The sequence below is a fragment of the Ochotona curzoniae genome, unplaced genomic scaffold (genome assembly GCF_017591425.1).
Source record: "Ochotona curzoniae isolate NIBS_2020 unplaced genomic scaffold, NIBS_Ocur_1.0 contig_4501, whole genome shotgun sequence".
Classification (NCBI taxonomy): Eukaryota; Metazoa; Chordata; class Mammalia; order Lagomorpha; family Ochotonidae; genus Ochotona; species Ochotona curzoniae.
Window position 1 is genome coordinate 17,796,412 of NW_024466307.1, and position 19,473 is coordinate 17,815,884.

Consider the following 19,473-nt stretch of genomic DNA (forward strand, 5'->3'; position numbering starts at 1 on the left):
ATAGAATTCTTGTTTCAGTATACTGATGTTACCAGATGTTTGGTTTTGTTCATTCCTTTTGTTTAAATGTGTGTATGCCTTAACAAGACACAGAGGGCAGGGGTGGGAGGTGACATCTCGGTGATCTGAGTTCCTCTCCAAATGGAGTGAGGATGGGCTGTGCCCTTGGTTGGGTCTGAGAAAATCTGGTAAAGGAAGGGAAGGCAAGACTGGCATTTGGAGGGTGGACCAGTAGACGAAAGTTGCTACATCTGTCTTTCTGCCTGTAAACTAAGATGTGAATAAGTAAAGTAAAAGGAATCAAAGTGTTCCCTGGTCTTTGCCTTGTCTGTGACCTTGGCTCTGTCATTTTCCTGTCTTTTAAAAATTTTAAGATTTTTATTTGTTTTATTTGAAAACCACATTTACAGAGAGAAGGAGAGACAGAAAGATCTTCTATTCGTTGGTTCACTCCCCAATTGGCCTGAATGGCCAGAGCTAGCTGATAGGAAGCTAGGAGCTTCCTCTACTTCTCCCATGCGGGTGCAGGGTCCCAAGGCTTTGGGCTGTCCTCTGCTGCTTTCCCAGGCCACAGGCAGGGAGCTGGCTGGAAAGTGGAGAAGCCGGAACACAAACTGGTGTCCATATAGCATCCTGGTGCTTACAAGGCAAGGATTTTAGCTGCTGAGCCATTGTACCGGACCCCACAAGTTCTTCTGTATGTGGCCTGTGATGGACGTGTCTCCCAGAATGACATATCTTCCAGAATAAGGTTGAATCCTGATGGCTAGTGCAGCTGCCTCTCCTGCCCCTGCTTCCCCAGCTGGCTGAGCCCCAGCCACATGGCCACCTGGCCACCTTGCTGACCCTACCCAACACACATCAGGCACTCTGAAGAATAATTCCAAGGTGCCACTGGGAACAGGGCATTTCCTCCTACTCTGTCCTACATCCGGTCCTAAGGGGAGACCTGTGTGGCCCTTCCCATCTTTCATATTTTCGTAGGTTCTGGTTAGAAATACCGCAGAGTCAGACCTCAGGGATAGCCACTGCTGCGTTTCTTAGTGTGAATTATTTCCATGAGAATGCGGAGGGATTCTGAAGATACTCATCCTCAGTGAAGCCTCTGAGGTCAGGTTCATGTTTGCTGTGAAATTCTGATCCTTCCATAAGAGATTCCCAGTTGGACATGACTTTTGACAGCTGTTCTTTTTTGTTTTGCTTCATTCCTTTTTCTTCCAAAGTGGATCGTCTTCTGCCTCCTCATTTGGCAGGTGACATTTAAGTGGCGTTTCTTCTTGAGGTCAGAGTTGTTGTTTGTATGGAAAGCATCGAGATAATTGCCTGTAGCCCTCAGTGTGGGGACTGGTGTCACAGTGAGGACTAGGGAGCCAGAGGAGTCCTGGGAGAGAAGAGAAAGAAAGTTATGAACTTCTATACAGTTGCTTCTAAAGGGAAATCACCCTTCTTCATTTTCAGGGCACACATATTATGTTGTTGTTGTTCATATGATCCAATGGAGCTTACTTTCCGTAAGCAAATACACCGTTTTAATATGTTGTTGAAAGTTCTTGCCTCCATTCACAACTGAAGTGCTTAAAAGGCCTCACATTTGGAGCTATGGGCAATATAACAAATGATTGACGACCAGACCTGATCATGGCAGTGAAAGTTTAGTGTGTGATGAAGTTCTTATTTCCAAGTGAGTTACAATTTATCATTCTTGCCTTGTGGTCTCCTTAAAAGGCACATAGATAGCATTTGTATGTGTGTCAGATAAATTTGTGCTGTGATGTGCTTGAAGAACATGCTGGGAATCTCTAATTATGTTAAATTATTTTCTTAGTGCAGCATTATACTCATTATATACTCTACACATTTAGTTTTTGAATAGATTCTTGGCATGATAATTACATAATCATTTAGTACAGTAGAAACATCATTATGGTCAAATACTAATTAGCTACTAAAATGAAACAAAACAGCCTAGTTCACAGCTTACTATAAAAAGTGATTGACTATAGTACAAGACCAAATGTATAGTTAAAATCATTATTTGCTGTAAATGAATCACTTTTTTCTTCTCTTGGGGAGGAATCAGTGTTCTGAATGCTTATTACCTAATTGATCACTTGGGTGCACATTACACTTTCTTGTCATGACCAGCCGGACCCACTCTGTGTGCTGTCCCCTGTGGGAATGGGCAGGTGGACATTCCAGACCCTGCTTTGCCATTGGTCCCTATGTGTGCTTCCGGGCAGTCTCCTGAAGGAGGCACCTAACCTGCCTGCAGACCAGGGTTTTCTGGAGTTCTTCGCCTTCAAGTCCTGTGAGTGTCTGAGAGTTTTGGTTTCTGTGTTCCCTCATTGAATATCTTTGGTGCACAGAATGAGTGGCCTCCAGCTCTCTTCCACTAATGCCTGTAGTGCAAGTCCTGCTGCTTGCAGAGAACCCTGGCAGCTGTGGTTGTCCAGGGGTGTGTGTGTGTGTGTGTGTGTGTGTGTGAGTGTGATATGATGCAACATTCAGCCCAGTGAATAGAAGCCCAGTGAACGAGGGTAAGGGAGCTGCCGGATCCCTCAGGCCAGCCTGTTGAGCAGACGTCCCAAAGGGGACAGCACCTCACTTCTCTTGAGAACCACTTCTGTTCATGCAGTAGAGTCTTAGCTATTGCTGGGTGGGGTTGAGGCTCTCTGCACACCTGTGCGTGACTGCAAGCTTTGTTGTCCCTCTTTTGTATGCATGTGGAGCCTTAGTAAACATTAATGATGCAGGTCCGGACTTGTTGCCCCAATTCACACAGTGAGCCTAACAGAAGGCCAAGACATTCTTGTAGTCACATGTGACTTTTGACATCTCAGAATAGTATTTAAACCATCACTCCTACTTCTGATCAACAACTAGAAATCAAATGTTTTGCATATTTTGTGCTGTATCCTCCCACTTACCACCCTTTGTTCTTTCCTATTGTCATTGCTTTAGTTTTGGAGCCGGTAAACATGCATGCAATTTTTTGATGAGTGTCTGGTATTGCAGTTGAAAGTTAAAATACACAGGACACATATGCAAGGTGAGAGAACACTGGCAGGCTTTTCTGATGCACAATAGCACCTGTTAGCTTGTTGTTCCCATCAGTAGCTATTGTCCTCAGGGGGAGAGATGGTTGCTATCTGCCCAGTTCTCTGCTCCCACAGTTATAAATTTGAATAGGAAAAAAAAACTTAGATCATGCAACTGTTCACTAGTGAATCAGTGAGTTCTGTTATTAGTCAGCCTTCCTCTTTGAAATGTTCTTTGATTTATTTGAAGAAGATGTAATGCAGATAGCAGATCAAATCGTAAATATTGTAGAGTTGTGTAGTTGGCCGTGGAATGATCTAGAATGCACCTACTCTTTTTTTTCTCTTTTATTTATTAATTTTTTAATTGTTCTTTGATACAGTTTAATTGGCACCGGGGTCTCCCTTCCCCTCCAGCAAGTTCCCTCCCCTCCCCTCTGTTCTTTCCTCCGGTTTTGCAATGGGTGTCTTTCGTGAATTTTCCCGAGTCTGTCATGCTGCCGCTGGAGTCTCTCCCAACCACGTAGGAGACTGTCATTCGTTTCATTGTGAGTTCATTCTTGTATCCCAGGGCCCTAACGTAGGTCCAGTGAGAACTAGATCTTCATTATTTATGGGCAGGAACGTACCTACTCTTCAAGCTGGCAAGTGGGAAGTTTCTGGAAGAAGTAAGCTGGTGAGAAAATTAGAGGTGTTGGGTGCCTTAGGTAAAAAATACTTTGACTTTCAGAGAATTAAGAGAGGGCGTTAGCAAAAATGAGCTCCTTCACTATTTTATACAAATATAGTTATGCTGGAAACCATCCTGTAAAACTTTTAATATCATGTGAATGATATCAAAGGTGCTAATATAAAATATTGGAAAGATTCTGTCAGAAATAGTTCCAAATATGCTAAACTGATTCCAGTGATTCCTATTTTGCTTTTCTGATCTTAGTCTCGATGAAGTGTTTTTCACTGTTTCATTTAAAACTTTGGCTCTTGGTCAGGCACTTGACTTAGTAGTTAAGACTTCCACATTCCTCCCCCTTTTTTAAAAAAAAATTATTTTGATTGCATAGGCAGATTTACAGAGAGAATAGGAAGCAGAGAAAGATCTTCCATCCACTGGTTCACTCCTCAGGTGTCCTCATCGACTGAAATGGAGCTGATCCAAAGCCAGGAGCCAGGAGCTTTTTCTGGGTCCTTCATTTGGGTGCAGGGTCCCAAGGCCATTCTCTACTGCTTTCCCAGGCCACAAGCAGGGAGTTGGATAGTTAAGTAGAGCGAGGACAGGAACTGGCATCCATAAGGGATCCTGGTGCATCCACTGAACCAGCCCATCGGGCCCCACATCCCCTTTGTAAGTCCCTGAATTCTCTGTTGTGTTCCTGATTCCAGCATTCTGCTTTTGCAGACCACAGAAGGCAACAGATTGTATGTGGGGTTGTTGTTGCACCCCTGTCCTCCATGTGGGTGGCCTGAATTCATTTCCTAGCTATCCACTTTGGTCCCTGCCTAGCCCTTGACCCAGCAGGTGGTGAAATGAATGTCATAATCTTAATTGCATGCAAATTATGAATTTTTTATTCAATGAGTTTAAACAGGGATCAATGTATTAATTGCATAAAGATGATTTTCCTAGACTCATCAATAAAACTTTTTATAAGTCCTATTGTAAAAGCTTTGTTACTTGTCTGTTAATGTCTTGTATTTGTAAACCATTTCAATCTATACAAAATGCTTCTGAGTCATTGCTACTCTTTGCATGGTATTTGTCCTAAAGGAATTGTCAGTTTTCCCAAGGGGTCTACCACAAGGTACCTTTCAAAAGGTTCTGTGACTGCCTGCCACAGTGTGACAGATGTAACAACATTGGGATCGTGATAGTCAAGTTGCTGTTTTTGCAGGTACCTCGTGCTCTTTAATCCTTTGGAGCAAGACCGTAGCACAGTGGTCTCTGTCTACGTGAGTTCTCCCAAGGCACAGGTGCAGTCCCCTTCAGGAGAAACCTTGGAGGTCCAAGTCAGTGCCGTGTGGGATGCGGAGCAGGCTGTGTCGCAGACCGCCTATGAGGTAGGTGGTGGTGAGGGAAGCTGAAGGCACAGCGTGAAGAGTGTGGGCCAGGTAGGATGGATGGCTGTGTCAGGGCTCCATGGCAGATTAAACCAGTGTGCGCTTGTATTGGTGTATGTGGAATGGTGAAAAGGTAAAAGCTAGAGCACTGAACAGAGTTGTTGAGTGACACTAACAGGAAATAGGGCATTTCAAGAAGTTTGAGAAAAAATAGAATTAAAAGGTAAGATTCATTTGGGTGTAAAAAAATACGAAATTCATACGTGTGGTGGATCTTCAGACAAGTAATGGAAAGAAAAAACCTGTGCTATGAAACAAACCAACCAACCCACCAAACTCTGCTGTTGAGTTTCAGAATTTTTAGGAACTAAACTTTTAAGTTTAGTTCCATTTCCCAGGAACTTTAAAAGCACCCTCATCAATCTTGTTTCTCAATATGTTGGTGTCTTTGTCAGTAGGTATGTTAATTTTTACAATGTTAGCAAATACATTGTGTATCTTCATATATATCTATAACTATAGGTATTCTAAAGAAGTGAAGTCATTACTTGAAAATTTTTATTTTAGTCTAACTCAATTTAGTGATAATTTGGAAATTGAGATAAATACCATCCTTGATTTTTTTTTCTTTACAAAGGCAACATGACACCTCATAGGCATGACACATTTTAAAATAATTCAGGTGTTTCTTCACTTGCTTAAGCCAAAAGCCTAAATATTTTGCCTTTCAGTGGATTCCATTTCTTTTTAATAAATTCTCTCTTCTCTCTTCTAGATTTCTTTCATAGCACACATGCCAGCACTGGGACTGAAAGTGTATAAGATTCTGGAATCAGAGGGCTCAAGCCCACGGTTGGCCGAGTACACCCTGTATAATGGTGCAGCAAAAGACAAGAGCATTTTCAAGATGAAGAATGTAATAAATGCTGAAGAAGCTATAACCATTGAGAACTCCTTTCTCACGCTTTGGTTTGATCAATCTGGACTTATGAAGGTATGGTTCGATCTTTCTAAGATTGATTTATTTGAAAAGCAGAGTGACACCCAGAGAGAGAAAAACACACACACACACAGACACACACACAGGAGTCAGGGAAAAGGCGCTCCATTGGCTAGTTCACATCTCACGTGGCAACAGCTGGCTAAAGCCAGGAACCTATCCTCCATCCCAGTCTCCTTTGGGTGTCAGGATGCCAGACCCTTGCACCATCATCCTCTGCTTTCAAGCACAGTAGCAAGTAGCTGGATTGGAACAGAGTACCCAGGATTCAAACTAGCCCTCTCCTATTGGATGTTGGGGGTTAGAAACCCCTGGTTATCCCATTATGCCCTAACGCTGGTATATTTTGAATTCTTGTGAAATCTGTGGTAATATTGGCACTTGTACTATGATATGTGAAATTACATGTGGAAAAGGATAAAACTCCTCTTCAGTAGGGTTAAGTGTAGAAATTGTGACTGTTTCAAGGTGTTTGTAGAAATTTTGAAAGCAATTTGACTGAAGAAAATGCCTGTTGAATGTGAGTATGGATTTGGCATATCACTTTAATTTGAATTTTGAATTTTAAGTTTTATTTCACTAGTATGTTACAAAAATATTGGACTGGTACATGTTGAAACTGAAAATGGAAGGGTGGGGGACAGAACCATGCTGTTCCAATCAGCTCCCTGTTCGTGTGCTGTGTTAAAAACACAAAACATCTCCTGGCCCCTGGCTTCGGACCAGCCTGGCTCTAGCAGTCTCTCTGTCATTTAAGGACTCTCTCTGTCTCTCTGTACCTCTGGCTTTCAAATGAAACTAAACTAAAATATTAAAATAAATGTAAACAAATACATCTGTCCATTCTATGGAAAGGTTGGAAAGCACCGCTCCAGGCGGCTTACTTGGTCTCTGCTGGTTACTCAGAGGTGTGTCTGGCATTGTTCCTGGTTGGAAAGTTTTCAAACCTGAAACGTGAAGGGAAGTGTGAGATTTTGGGTGCTCAAGAATAACAAATATGAAAGGCTTAAATGAGCATTTCTTAATCTAACAGAGAGGGGTATTTGTTGTTACTGTGGTTATTTGGTTTAGTTGACCTATAACCTCATGCAATGTTTTAATACAGTGTAGCTCTAAAAAAATGTTTCTTTGTCTTCAGAAAATAGTGACTAAAGAAGATGGCCAACACCTTGATGTGAATCTACAGTTTTCATGGTATGGTACTACAAACAAGAGAGACAAAAGTGGTGCCTACCTCTTCTTACCGGATGGCAGTGCCAAGGTAGGTGGCGCTGGCGGAAGTGACAGGCAGGAAAAATTCTTACCTGGAGACTCCTGAGAAAAGTAACATGTGTCGCGTTGTTTTATCATCTGTTCTCCTGTTAGGAATGTCAGCTTTTTGGCTGCCATGTTGTAGGCACTTAACAGTTTTATTGTTGAAAGATAGATAAACCAGTCATTTGTCAAAATTTGAATTCAGTTAGGATATGCATGGAAAGATGCCTGCTAGGGTTTGGTGACGTGTAGGTGCTGTGATGGTGTTTTGCCTGGCTGTGGGATCCCATATACCACTGAATAACTCGCCCTATGGGGAAAATTGCTGTCACTGCTTAACTTGCTACCTTTAAAATACTGTCTTCTGCTTTTACAAGATAGTATGTGTAACCTCTGAGATGTCTTAAAGATACAGAAAACTTTCGAAAAAACAAATCCCACCAAAACAGCACTGCCAACATTTTGATGTGCAGCTGTTTGTATTCCATTTTATGCATATCCGTTTCCCCCATTGTCAGGTTTTGTTTCAGTCCATGCGTGTGAGTGTTTTTTAGTTTAAATAATGTGTATATCTGACAGCTTGTTTCATGAATACATAATTTTAGCATATTTCATTTCAGAATTTTCATAGTGTATATGAACTTTGCCCCACTTCACAACAACTATCATGTTGTAATAACGTACAAAAAAAAAAAAAAAGAATGTTCTTTGTAGCATTCTTTTATGCAGTTCGGATAGTTCCCTGGAAATAAGTTCCAAAAAGAGTTGTTGGTTTGAATTAGTGGATGATGCTTGTTAAAGCTTTTTGATAGGTATTGTTCATCTTCCTTCTAGAAAGGTTTATGGATGCTCCCTCCCATCAGTGTTTTTTGAGAGTAATTCTTTACTGTGGTATTGCAAATGCTGAAAGTGTACCACTAAAGTTTTCTTATGAAATTAGTTAACAAAAAAAATTTTATGGGCCCAGTGCTGTGCCCTCACGACTAAAGTCCTTGCCTTGAACATGCCAGGATCCCATAGGGGCACCGGTTCTAATCCCAGTGGCCCCGCTTCCCATCCAGCTCCCTGCTTGTGACCTGGGAAAGCAGTCGAGGATGGCCCATAAGCCTTGGGGCCCTGCGCCTGCATGGGAGACCTGGAAGAACTCCTGGCTCCTGGCTCCGGATTGGCACAACATTGGCCATTGAGCTCACTTGGGGAATAAATCAATGGACGGAAGATCTTTCTGTCTGTCTCTCCTTCTCTCTGTATATCTGATTTTGCAATAAAGATAAATAAATCTTAAAAATATATTTCTGACAACTGTGGTTACTACCAAGTTGGATCTTTTGCATATGGATTCATCTTTTATATTTCTGTGAATTTTTTATTTATGCTTTTTAACATTGTTTCCTATTAAATGTTCACTATATTTGTAAGTGCTCTTTGTCCATGCTAAAATTAATCCTTTTCTGTGCATATTCCAGAATTCTCCCTCAGTGTGCCATTTGATTTAATTGTAGCTCTTTTCTAAGTACCTTTTTTTTTGGTATGTGTGATTAATTCTGTATCCCCCCTCCCAACTTTTTAAAAATTCATTTGCTTTTGTGCCTCTCCTCAGGAGCAATTTAATGTTCTCCTTATTTTGTTAGGGACTTGTCTCCTAAAAAACTTACTTTTATCTTACAATTTTAAGCATAGTTAAATGTTAGATTTTTTTTTAGGCTCTGCAAGCCACAGTTAGGACTCCAGCGTTGTTTTCCTTTTGGTTGTTTGTGTAAAATCAGCGAAGACTTAATTACAGCCCTAGCAGGCTTTCCGCACAGCCGTGGGTCTAAGCAAGTTGTCTCACTAGCATTTGTCATTGCACAGACAATTTGTTCTCAGTGTCCTTCGACTTCGGCTGTGGACTATTATGCATGAGTCATAGCTCATTTATTTAAAGACTGTTTCACCTCAGCATAGCTCTGTTGTTAGCAATGTAGAGAGCGTTCACGTATGTTACCATAAAAAAATAAGAGACTATGAGAGCAAGCATACGGGAGGATACCTCAGAAACTGGAAAAAAAGAAGTTCAAGTAAGTATGTTTAGGTTCAGAAAAACTTTAAAATTCCTTGCGCAGCTTCTTCATGGTAATATATTTTTCATGATGTTTGAAGATCCTTCATTTGCATGGATTTTGTAAATTTTTTGTCCCCAAATTAACTCACCTCATAATACCAGTTTCCATGAGCCTTTTTGAAGCACCCTTCGACCAGAGACCATCCTCCAGGGCTGGCATCCCCTTCCCTTTGTGACCGTGCAGCAATGAGCTAGATGAACTGAGTAAACTATTAATCACCTTATTAGCTTCAGAATATGTTTCTCCAGCAGAGGTATAAAATCTGGAAGACTGTTATACCATTCTGGAATGTTTGTACTACGTAAGTGGTTCATATTACAATCCTGGCTTCTTCATTCTTTTTGAACTAAGGCATCTAATGTTTAAAATTAAACCCTTCATAAATGCTTTCAGCTTATTCCCTTGCCTCATGTAGTTTATTTCCATGTTTTCTTAAATTTTAGATTCTAATCAGTGAAAGCTAAGCTTGTAGTTTTCATACAGTTTTAATGTAGTTCTTCCTGTTTGCCTTCGAGACACCCTCAGCCCTCCCTCCCACCTACCCTGGTCCCTAAAGATTCATCAGTCATGGTTCTATTGAATGTATTCTACCTGGGAAAATGCCATTGGTGTTTCACAATTGCTGTACCCAATAAATGTGTGAACAATACGGAAGGATTCTAATTAGAAATTCAAATAGCCGGGAGAAATTGTTGTAGACCGTATTGGCCAACCAGGTTATAAACATTGTATTTTCAGTAATGATTTTGATAATGAAAAGCTTCATGTTCATTTTTTTATGACATGTACGTATTCTGAAAACTTGAAAGCTTTGCTTTTCATGTAAAATTACAAATATCATGTAATAGATGTTTGCCATTTCACAAGCTGCTATAAAAATTTCTTGGCAAAGTTTAGAAGCCAAAATATTTTTCTCCAAAATTTCATTTCCTCCCCAGACTTACATTTTTGCAAAACCACCCTTGGTGATGGTGACACGTGGAAGGATGTATTCGGAAGTGTCTTGCTTTTTGGACCACATCACCCATCGAGTCCGCCTCTACCACATCCAAGGTAAGGAAGCACAGATGTGGCTGTGAGACGTATGAAACTTGAGCCTTGAATTCCTCCGCATGTAGGTTTTAAATAAATGGGCAACTGGTTTGTGAAGAGGATTTCTGTCTCAACTTGATAGCACTTTTGCAGGATAATCTAAAGTATGCTCTTTATGTTTTGATAATTAAAAATGATAAATGCTCTTGTTCCATATGTAAGAAGTTCCGTTCTATGTATCTTTTCACTCTTACTGTTTGTCTTGCAAGCATATAAACTGGAAACTTTATTTCTAACACTGAAACTCAGGTTAGTGGTTTTGTTTGATTTTTTTTTTATGGAAACTGTAACATAGATAATTTTTACTTAGAGGGAAGCTAACTAGCTGTGAAACATATGCACACACACACACGGGGACAACCTGCCTCCTTAAATCACGGACAGTGTCACAGCAGCACATTTTCACTGGTGTATAAAAGAGAAAATGCCCTTCATTAGTATTTATTTACAGCTCTTACTGGCTGATGAATAAAATTAGACAATTGTTTATTGCATCCATGAGCAGCGACTTTATTACCCAAAGTCACAGGAAATAGGCTCCTGATCCCCCCTGGGGTCTGGGACTGATCTTTGGGGGGTCTCTGTGGAGCTGGGCTTTGCAAACACGTCTGCGCTCGAGTGTGATGATTCTGTGTGCAGGGTTTTTAACAGTGTGCTCATCCAGCCCCACGTATGATCTGAATAACCAGAAAGTTCACCGTGTCCTCACACAGAAGATGAATCCATCTATCTTGAATGTTGCCCAGGACAATTGCATTTGAGTGGAGATCTACCTTGAGGATAACGTGGGCACAGACCCACGTCTCTGGGCTTGCTTGACAGGGCTTTGCCTCAGGGGGGTTGCAGGCAGAGTGTGACCCAGAGTGAATGTCACAGCAACTCACCCTACAGTTGATGTTTGCTGCGGGGCCTCTACTGGCACTTCACCCTGGTTATAAGTGTGCCTGCATCTCCCAGTTTTTTACTGGGTTTTGTCTGGTCAGAAGGCAGTGTGTGTACAGTGGCTGGGATGCCGCTGGTGGTCCTCAGTTGGCTTTCTTATCTGAACGGTATGTGCATAGAGCCTCTGGCCTGCCCATGTTCTTGCTCCAGAAAGCTCTTCTTATTTGAATGAAACACTTGTCCTTTTTTCTCTGGCTCTGTCCTGTCCCTCCCAAAGTCAAATAGTTTTTTTTTTCTAATATCTTTTTTCTTTATTTGAGAGGTGAAGTTACAAATGGCTACAAAGGCCAGATGTGTGCTAGACTGAAGCTAGGGGTTTAAAACTCCATCTGGATCTCCCACGTGGGTACAGTTCCCTAAGCACTTGGGCCATCTGCTGCTGCTTTACCAGGTCTATCAACAGGCAGCTGGAGCGAAAGAAGAACAGCTGGGACTGGTACCTGCACGCATATAGTATGCTGCCCTCACAGGCAGTAGCTTAGTGTGCTGCGCCGCTGTGCCCTACCCAACAGTAGTCTTGAGATTGGACTGGCTCCTGGCCTTCTGGAGTGCCCGTGCCAATTCTGTGACTCAATGTGGTCGACACCTATTCTAGCATTAGGCATTCCTTGCCAGTTTCTCTTCTTCCCTGCTTTGGTGTTGTGATGCGGAGCTCTTGGGCACATTGCCTCTTGAAGAGGTAACATCGTTAATCACCAGACCGACCAGTCTTGGCCCTTTGCACGGGCTTTCCCTGTTTTCATTTTTGCATACTATTCAAGGCCTGTGATTTATTGCTACAGAAATGTCTTAAAACCCCAAAACATAGAATTGTGGCAGTGCTTGAAATCTCCAGAAATCTGACCTCTTGTGATGGGAGTATTTTGGAAATGAAAGTGAAATTTGATTAGTAAGAAACAGGTTGTTCTAAATAGCACAGAACTCTTCAGAGTGTTATGAATCTAAGAGCTTTACCATAATAATTAAAAAATAAATATCCATGGCCCGGCACAGTAGCCTAGTGGCTAAAGTCCTTGCCTTGCTTGCATTGGAATCCCATATGGGCTAATCCCGGTGGCTCTGCTTGTTGTCCAGCTCCCTGCTTGTGGCCTGGGAAAATGATAGAGGATGGCCCAAAGCCTTGGGACCCTGCACCTGCATAGGTGACCTGGAAGAGGCTCCTGTCTTCTGGCTTTGGATTGGCTCAGCACAAGCCATTGAGGCCACTTGTAGAGTGAATCATCAGAAGGAAGAGCTTCCTCTCTGTGTATCTGACTTTCCAATAAAAATAAAATAAATCTTCAAAAAAATAAGTAAATATCCAGACCTCAGATTGCCTCTGGGTTTCTCTGTGGAGAGAATAAACTTAATACTGAAGCTTTTCACTTTTATAAAGTAACTTGAAAGCAGAATAAAAGCCTTAGAAGTTGTGGGAATGACGGGTCACTAAATTGGGTAAAATGCAAAGTTACCGGGGTGTGCTTCCCTGGAAGAGTTTTGCTCTATTGCCTGGATTGAACTGGAAACCAACATGTGTGAACTCGAAGTGCATGTGAATTTTTCTTCTCTTAAGCCTGGACTTTTCCCCCCCAGCTTCAGTGTGCTTGGTGGAAGGAGGAAATACTAGTGTCTACTAAAGAGACTTTCTTTCGGTCTCTGGACCTTCCCACGTTTGTGCTCACAATGAATCCCGTTTGCACAAGTCCCCTTCTCCTGCCAAAGCTGACCCTAGCGGTCGAGACCCCAGCATTTTCTCCTTAATCTGCATGGGTTTTGACACATCATCACTGTGTGAGGTAACAGGTTTTACGCCTGCTGGTGTGTTGAGGTTGTGGTGAAATCCTGGCAGGTCTGCAGGGTGCTTGGTGCTAAACATTCAGGTTACCTGGGAAGGGAAATCAGTCTTTGGAGATTTGGTCATGCCACAGCCAAGCATCTGTATTAAACAAAAGTTAAAGGCTCTTCGACATTTTACGCTTCAACTTCCTGAAAACTAGGCAACCTGGTGATTGATCGACATGATTAGCCAACTAACCCAAACTCTGTTCCTCTATAGATTGACCTTTAGGTAATGCTTCTAAACTAACAGAAAGTTTCTTGAGTGTGGCTTGCTACTTTTTGCCTGTGTACTGTATACTATGTACTGATTTTATCCCCTATAAACTGACCAGAACTAAGTACTGGATGAGTATTTATGGTTAGAGCCTGTTTGTTCTTAGTACCGACTTTGTGATGCAAAAAGATTTGGAAGTTGGTGTAGAGAGACCATTAATATTTCATGAGTATATACTGTAATTATTTCTAGATGACTTAATAATGTAAGAGATCTATGATCTCAACAGTGAGGCTAAAGGAACAGAGAATGAGTGAGTGTCATGTCTTCGTTGCATATTTGTTTTAAAATTGTAAAATGCAATGTTTTGGAATGTTCTTTCAGCAAGGCAGCACACTGCCAACCAGCTGGACTGGCCTTGCAGCCCTACATCTCTGTTTGACTCTCTTATTCCAAAGATAACTCTTGCCAAAACTAAGCTTCAGGGAAAAACAAAGTCAAGATCAAATAGCAGTCAACACTTTCCTGATTATGTAAATTGTTTGGTAATTATTGATTTTGAAAAGAACTGGGTGGATAGGCGTCAGTTCAGTGCTACTTTTTGGGGAGGATTGGGTGGGTTTTTAACCTTGGTTTCTCTATTTGTGCTTTCTCCGTATTCTGAAAAACGATTTAGAGTGTTATTCAAAAGCTGTTCTATCAGTTGGAGCTGTTACAAAATACTGTGTTTTTCCTTTCATTATCATTCAGGTATCATATTCAAAAGGTTTCTAGATAGATTAGATTAGAGGAAATCTTAGGCTCACTAGCTTTGAGAGCCCTGCACCATCAGAGCAATTCCAGAGATTTCTAATGAAATGTAATTCTTTGTCTTATGTCAGCTTAAATAAGAAATTCATTTTAGAACACTTACAATTGAATCAACTGCCCTTTTGGAACTCTTTTATGGTTTTTAAAAAGATAGTTTGCAGAAAACAACATTTCATCTGGAGTTAGTTAAAGGGGGGGAAGTGAGAGCTAACTTTTCCTGTCATGTAATCATCTTTCATTAGAGTAAACCACTGTAGAATAGGCTACTTTCACACTTTTAATTAACCTTGGATTAGAGGATAGAACATGATAGAAACATGAGCCCCATGCACGCTTCCGTGCCACTAGATACTGCACCTTCCTCTGAAGTCCAGGTGTTGTGCCTGTAGTGCTCAGCGAATGCCTTTGCCATTTATGACTCCATTTGTCTTCTGAAGTATAATTATTAGGCCTTCACGTCCTGATTTTCTGACATCAATAGCTACTTTGAAAAATCACCTTACAGTGGGTTCCCGGTGTACTTGTGTGTGTTCGCTGGCGGTAGATTCGTCTCGCAGGTCAGCTGTAATATATCCCGTTGCTTCAGGTCTTTCCCCTCCCTCTGCTAGGTGTGTGTGAGTATATGTATAAACCTTGTTTCAGCCCTTAGGAGAAATACCTTGAATGCAAAGCTTTCACCCTGTTTTCCAGCACCGTGTTATAAAAATGCTTTATGGAATGGATCTTGGTAAAAGAAAACAAGCAGCCTGGAGGTGAGATGTAATGAACTGCCATCGAAAAGTATTGAAGGAAAAATTTTCCTCTGATTGAAGTGACTGAATAATTTCCTTGTCAGAGCCCAGTGAGCCATCAAAGAGAGTCGCTCAGTTTTTCTTTGAGCAATTTTGAGTAGATAAACCTAAAAAGATTCGTAACATGATCGTTGACTTTCACATGGTCCAAATGAACTGTCTCTAATTAAACATATAAGGAATCAAATTGGGAATTAGAAATTTGAATTGGTGGTTTTGCTTCAAAGTAAATTAGGGTGGCCTTGAGTTTGTCCTCTGCTGTCTTTGGGTCTCTGATTCATAGTCTGTAAAAAGACTAGGTAGATGATCAATTAGATATAAACATCAAAGTGTCATGACAAAATTCAGCATCACATCAAGTTTGATACTTGACTCTCAGCTTCAAAATCATCTGCTAAGGACACTCGAATCTGGGGCTTCCTCCCCTGGAGTCCGTCCCATTATAAACAAAGTCTCAGAGCTTCCCTGAAGTTGTTTTCATTTCTATAAAAAGATTCATGAGGATTTCAAGGAAGTTTGCAATCAATTTCATTTCCCCCCCGGGATACATTACATATTTAGTTTAAGAGTAAAAAGTGTCATAAGTTATGACTAGGCAGACTTAGGTAATTAAAACATTTCTGGGATATCATAATGTGCAATTGACTGCTGAGGATTTTTTTTTCCTTGTTAATTGGGAACTTTTAATAACTGAAATATAGTAGCTCTGTGCGGAGCCTGATTATTCCTGACAGGCATTGCAGAGGTTCTTTTAAGGGTCAATCGGCACATTCTGGGAACATATCTGAGATCGCAGGGGTTATCTGTCAGCACCTGCCACGTGGAAGGCACAGCTCCTTCTCAAGGAAACATCACCCCCTGCAAATGTGTGAGCTCAGATGGAGGGCACCACGGTGGCAACTTCAGGAAAAACACAATGGAATTCAGATTCGGCAGTTATCTTGCCTGCATTTCCTTCTCGACCCAGGATCTAGCCCTGCTGCTTGCTGGCCATCTGAGTTGGCATTCTACTACCTGTCTGGCTTCGGGCTCTTCATTCTGAAATGGTAACAGTAATAGATTCTGCCTTCCGGATATGTTGGGACCCCAGTAACTGACTTAATACGCGTGAAGCCTGGCATACAGTGTCAGATCTGCTTAAAAGGTGGAGGGGGTGAGACAGGTTAGTAAGGATTATGAGGGGAAGAATGATCACTGAAGATTGGGGGAATGAGAGGGGATTGCATGAGGCAAGTGTGCTGTGCAGGGTCTTGAGCAAATGTCAATTTATTGAGCAGAAGGGAGGAGGGGAAAAATCTACCCGACAGCGTCCAATGATCTCAGTTAGACCAGACTCCTTGCTCTCTGTCGGAACCTGCAGGGCTGTATGTGTCCCGTTGGTGAGTTCAAGTTAATGTCTCCTTCTATGCATTTGTTTAAGTAATTGAAGATGTTATTTTTGCTCTGATGTGAATAGTGACATTTAAAAACAAGCATATCATGAGTAACGAATCAATTCCCAATCTTGTGTGTATACTGTGCTGGTCCTTCAGCAGTCACACATTTCAAAGCATCCATATCTTTTTGTCCTCGTGTTTCCATTCTACTTCTTCCCCCCTGCCTTGGAATTGCTTTTTGGTGTAATATTTTTATGCCTTAGCATCTTGTTTAACTCTTTATAACTTCATTGAATAAACAAAACATTTGGTTCGGTGGGAGGGTGTGTGTGTGTATATAGTTTGAATGTGTGCGTATATACATATATATATAGGCACTTCAGAAAGTTCATCAAAATGGAATGTAAAGTAAATTTATTTTGGTGCAAAATTTTTGGAATCCATATGCCAGTTTTTTTTTAATAATACAGATTTTCCACAAAGTTTGTGAAAACCTGTTTTATGTGGCACCAAGATATACCTTTGAATTCCATTTCCCCTAGTTTTTGATGTCTGCTTGTATGTACATAATAAAATCATCACCTTAAACTTTAACTTTTTAAGTTTCTTCTCATAATAGCATAGAGTTGGTTGAACAACAAAAGTATATTACCATTTTGGTAATTTATTTCACAGATTTAATGCAAGTGATTTTCTCAATGAACTATACACTTAAAAAATTTCTAATAGACGACATATCTGTGCATCAATATTAGAATATGGTGTTTCAGCATTGTTTTTATTCTTAAATTTTGCTTTAATGACTGTGAAGGCAAAAAAGAATGATGTTCATAAAAAATAACTGGCTGCTGTTAAGCGAAGGAGCTTTGTTGTAAAAATTAACTTTCAGCCTTTTGAACTCTGTATGAATTAGATGTTCCTGAACACAGAGTGGTCTCTTGTCTTCTGAATGAGTGGTCGGCCTAGGCAGGCAGGCCTTCAACCAACCACAAGCCACAGGTTTTGCACAAGTATCTGTTACTCTGCCTTTGAAGGCCAGTCACATACCAGTGTTTTAGACATTCTTCAGAATCGTGGGGTGGGCGAGAGCTCTCTTACTGCAGCTGTGTGTGTGTATGTGTGTGTGTGTGTGTGTGTGTGTGTGTGTGTGTGTGTGTGTGTGTGTGTTCGTTTGTTCTGCTTCAGCACTGGAGGAGCCTCCTGCCTTGAAGATGCATTGCAAAGAAGGGTGTTTGGGGAACAGGAAGTGGCTGTTAAGGTGTTCAGATGAAGGTATATAGTAACAGCATGCAAGTGTAACTGGATCCTTCTACGCTGCCCCATGCCAGCCTTTGGTGGGCTCCTGGGGAGGGCACCAAGGGGGCTCCAGGCTTGCAAGCTCATGTTCACCTGCCAAGAGAGTGCTGTAGTTAGACTTTATTTATGATAATTATCGACCTTGAGGTTAAAACTGCTAATATAGATGTTAATGTTCCCTCCAAAAAAAAAAAAACTGTTTTGTAAAACAGTATCTCTTAAAAGAAAAAAAGACCCTTGGGCCACTTTCTAGTTTTTCGCTATTAGGCCACTTTGAACTGTACCCAATTTTAGTTGGTATAAGCTATATCCAAAATTTGTAATCTTATCATCACAATGCTGTACCTGTCCTATTATGCACTTTTGATGTTGAAGTTAATTAAAATCAAAAATGTGAAATGTTAGTAGCTAACCCCTATTAGTGATTACTAATCAGTAGCAGTCATTTAGGTTTTAATGACTATTTAGAATAAAGTGTTACTTCAATGATTTTTGAAATTGAATAGAAATGAAAGTTACTGTAGTTTATTCTCATGAAAGCAGATGTTAAAACTCACCTGTGGGAGGGACGGTAAATGTGAACCTTTGCAGACCCAGAAATCTTCAGGACTTCATGATAAATTAGGCTTTATATCGGAGAGAGATTGAGGAAGTCACATGGAGGCATGGAGGAAAAGAAAATCCAGTTTGGGATCTTATTACTATTTGGACTTTTTCCCCCAGCATTTTCAGGTAAAACAGTGTATTTTTGTTGTTGTTGTTTGTTTTATTTTTGTTTTTTATAATACAGAGACACCTACTTTTTAGAAACAATATTCCCATGACCATCATTGTAGAATGAATCATTAAACCATTGTCTGCAATCCCAGAATCCCATATGAGCAGTGGTTTGAGTCTGGACTGTCCCACTTCTTACCCAGCCTTCTGCTAATGCATAGGAAAGCAGCGGAGGTTGGCCTAGTGCCTGGGCCCCTGCTCCCGTAGGGGAGACCCAGATGAAGCCTCTGACTCCTGGCTTTGGCCTGGTCCAGCCCCAGCTGTTGTGGTCACTCAGGGATCAAACCAGTAGATGGAGGATTTCACTTTCTCTCTTTTTGTTATGCTACCGTTCAAATAGATAAAATGGAAAAAGAAAAAAACTATTTTCATCATGACTTATTTGTTCCTCAGTGTGAGATCTGTCACATAAATGTAGACATTGAACCAACAATGTGTGTTAATCATTATCTGTTAATGTCACATCCAATATAAGTTGGGTACTGTTCAGAAAAACATGTCATATAAGCAAATACGGCACAGAACCTGTTTTTTTGGGTTTTTTCGAGGTATATGATTCAGTATGTTCCTGGATGGCTTGGGCCAGCTGCTGTTGTCCCATCCTGAGCTCATGGCTTGTCCTCATCACACATTAAGTGCCACTGATAAAATCCTTGCCTACATTTAAGGGAGGCTATTTGGAGTCCTTGCTGTCTCTGCTGTAACTGGTTGAGAGCAGTTAGAGTGTCATCTGATCTACCACAATGTAGTTCTTAGAAAAAGCCCTCTTCCACAAATGCTAGAAGAAGATCAGGAGAGGAGGAGAGGCCTGGGTCAGTGCTGAGATGGTGTGGTCCAGGGTTGCATGGAGACTGTGTGGAGTAGGCGGAGTAGGGGATGTTACTGGGTGCCCAGGGTTTCCTACAGCC

At 41.2% G+C, this 19,473-nt stretch overlaps 1 protein-coding gene across 2 annotated transcripts in view; it reads left to right on the forward strand.

Annotated features, from left to right (window-relative positions):
• Positions 1-19,473, forward strand: part of MAN2A1 (mannosidase alpha class 2A member 1) — a 144,021-nt gene that overhangs the window by 93,001 nt on the left and 31,547 nt on the right. For both annotated transcript variants that reach the window (XM_040986138.1, XM_040986139.1), the window contains exons 13-16: positions 4,928-5,093; positions 5,869-6,087; positions 7,232-7,354; positions 10,388-10,502. In XM_040986138.1, coding sequence (XP_040842072.1) covers positions 4,928-5,093; positions 5,869-6,087; positions 7,232-7,354; positions 10,388-10,502 — 623 coding nt within the window. The remainder of the gene's footprint in view (positions 1-4,927; positions 5,094-5,868; positions 6,088-7,231; positions 7,355-10,387; positions 10,503-19,473) is intronic.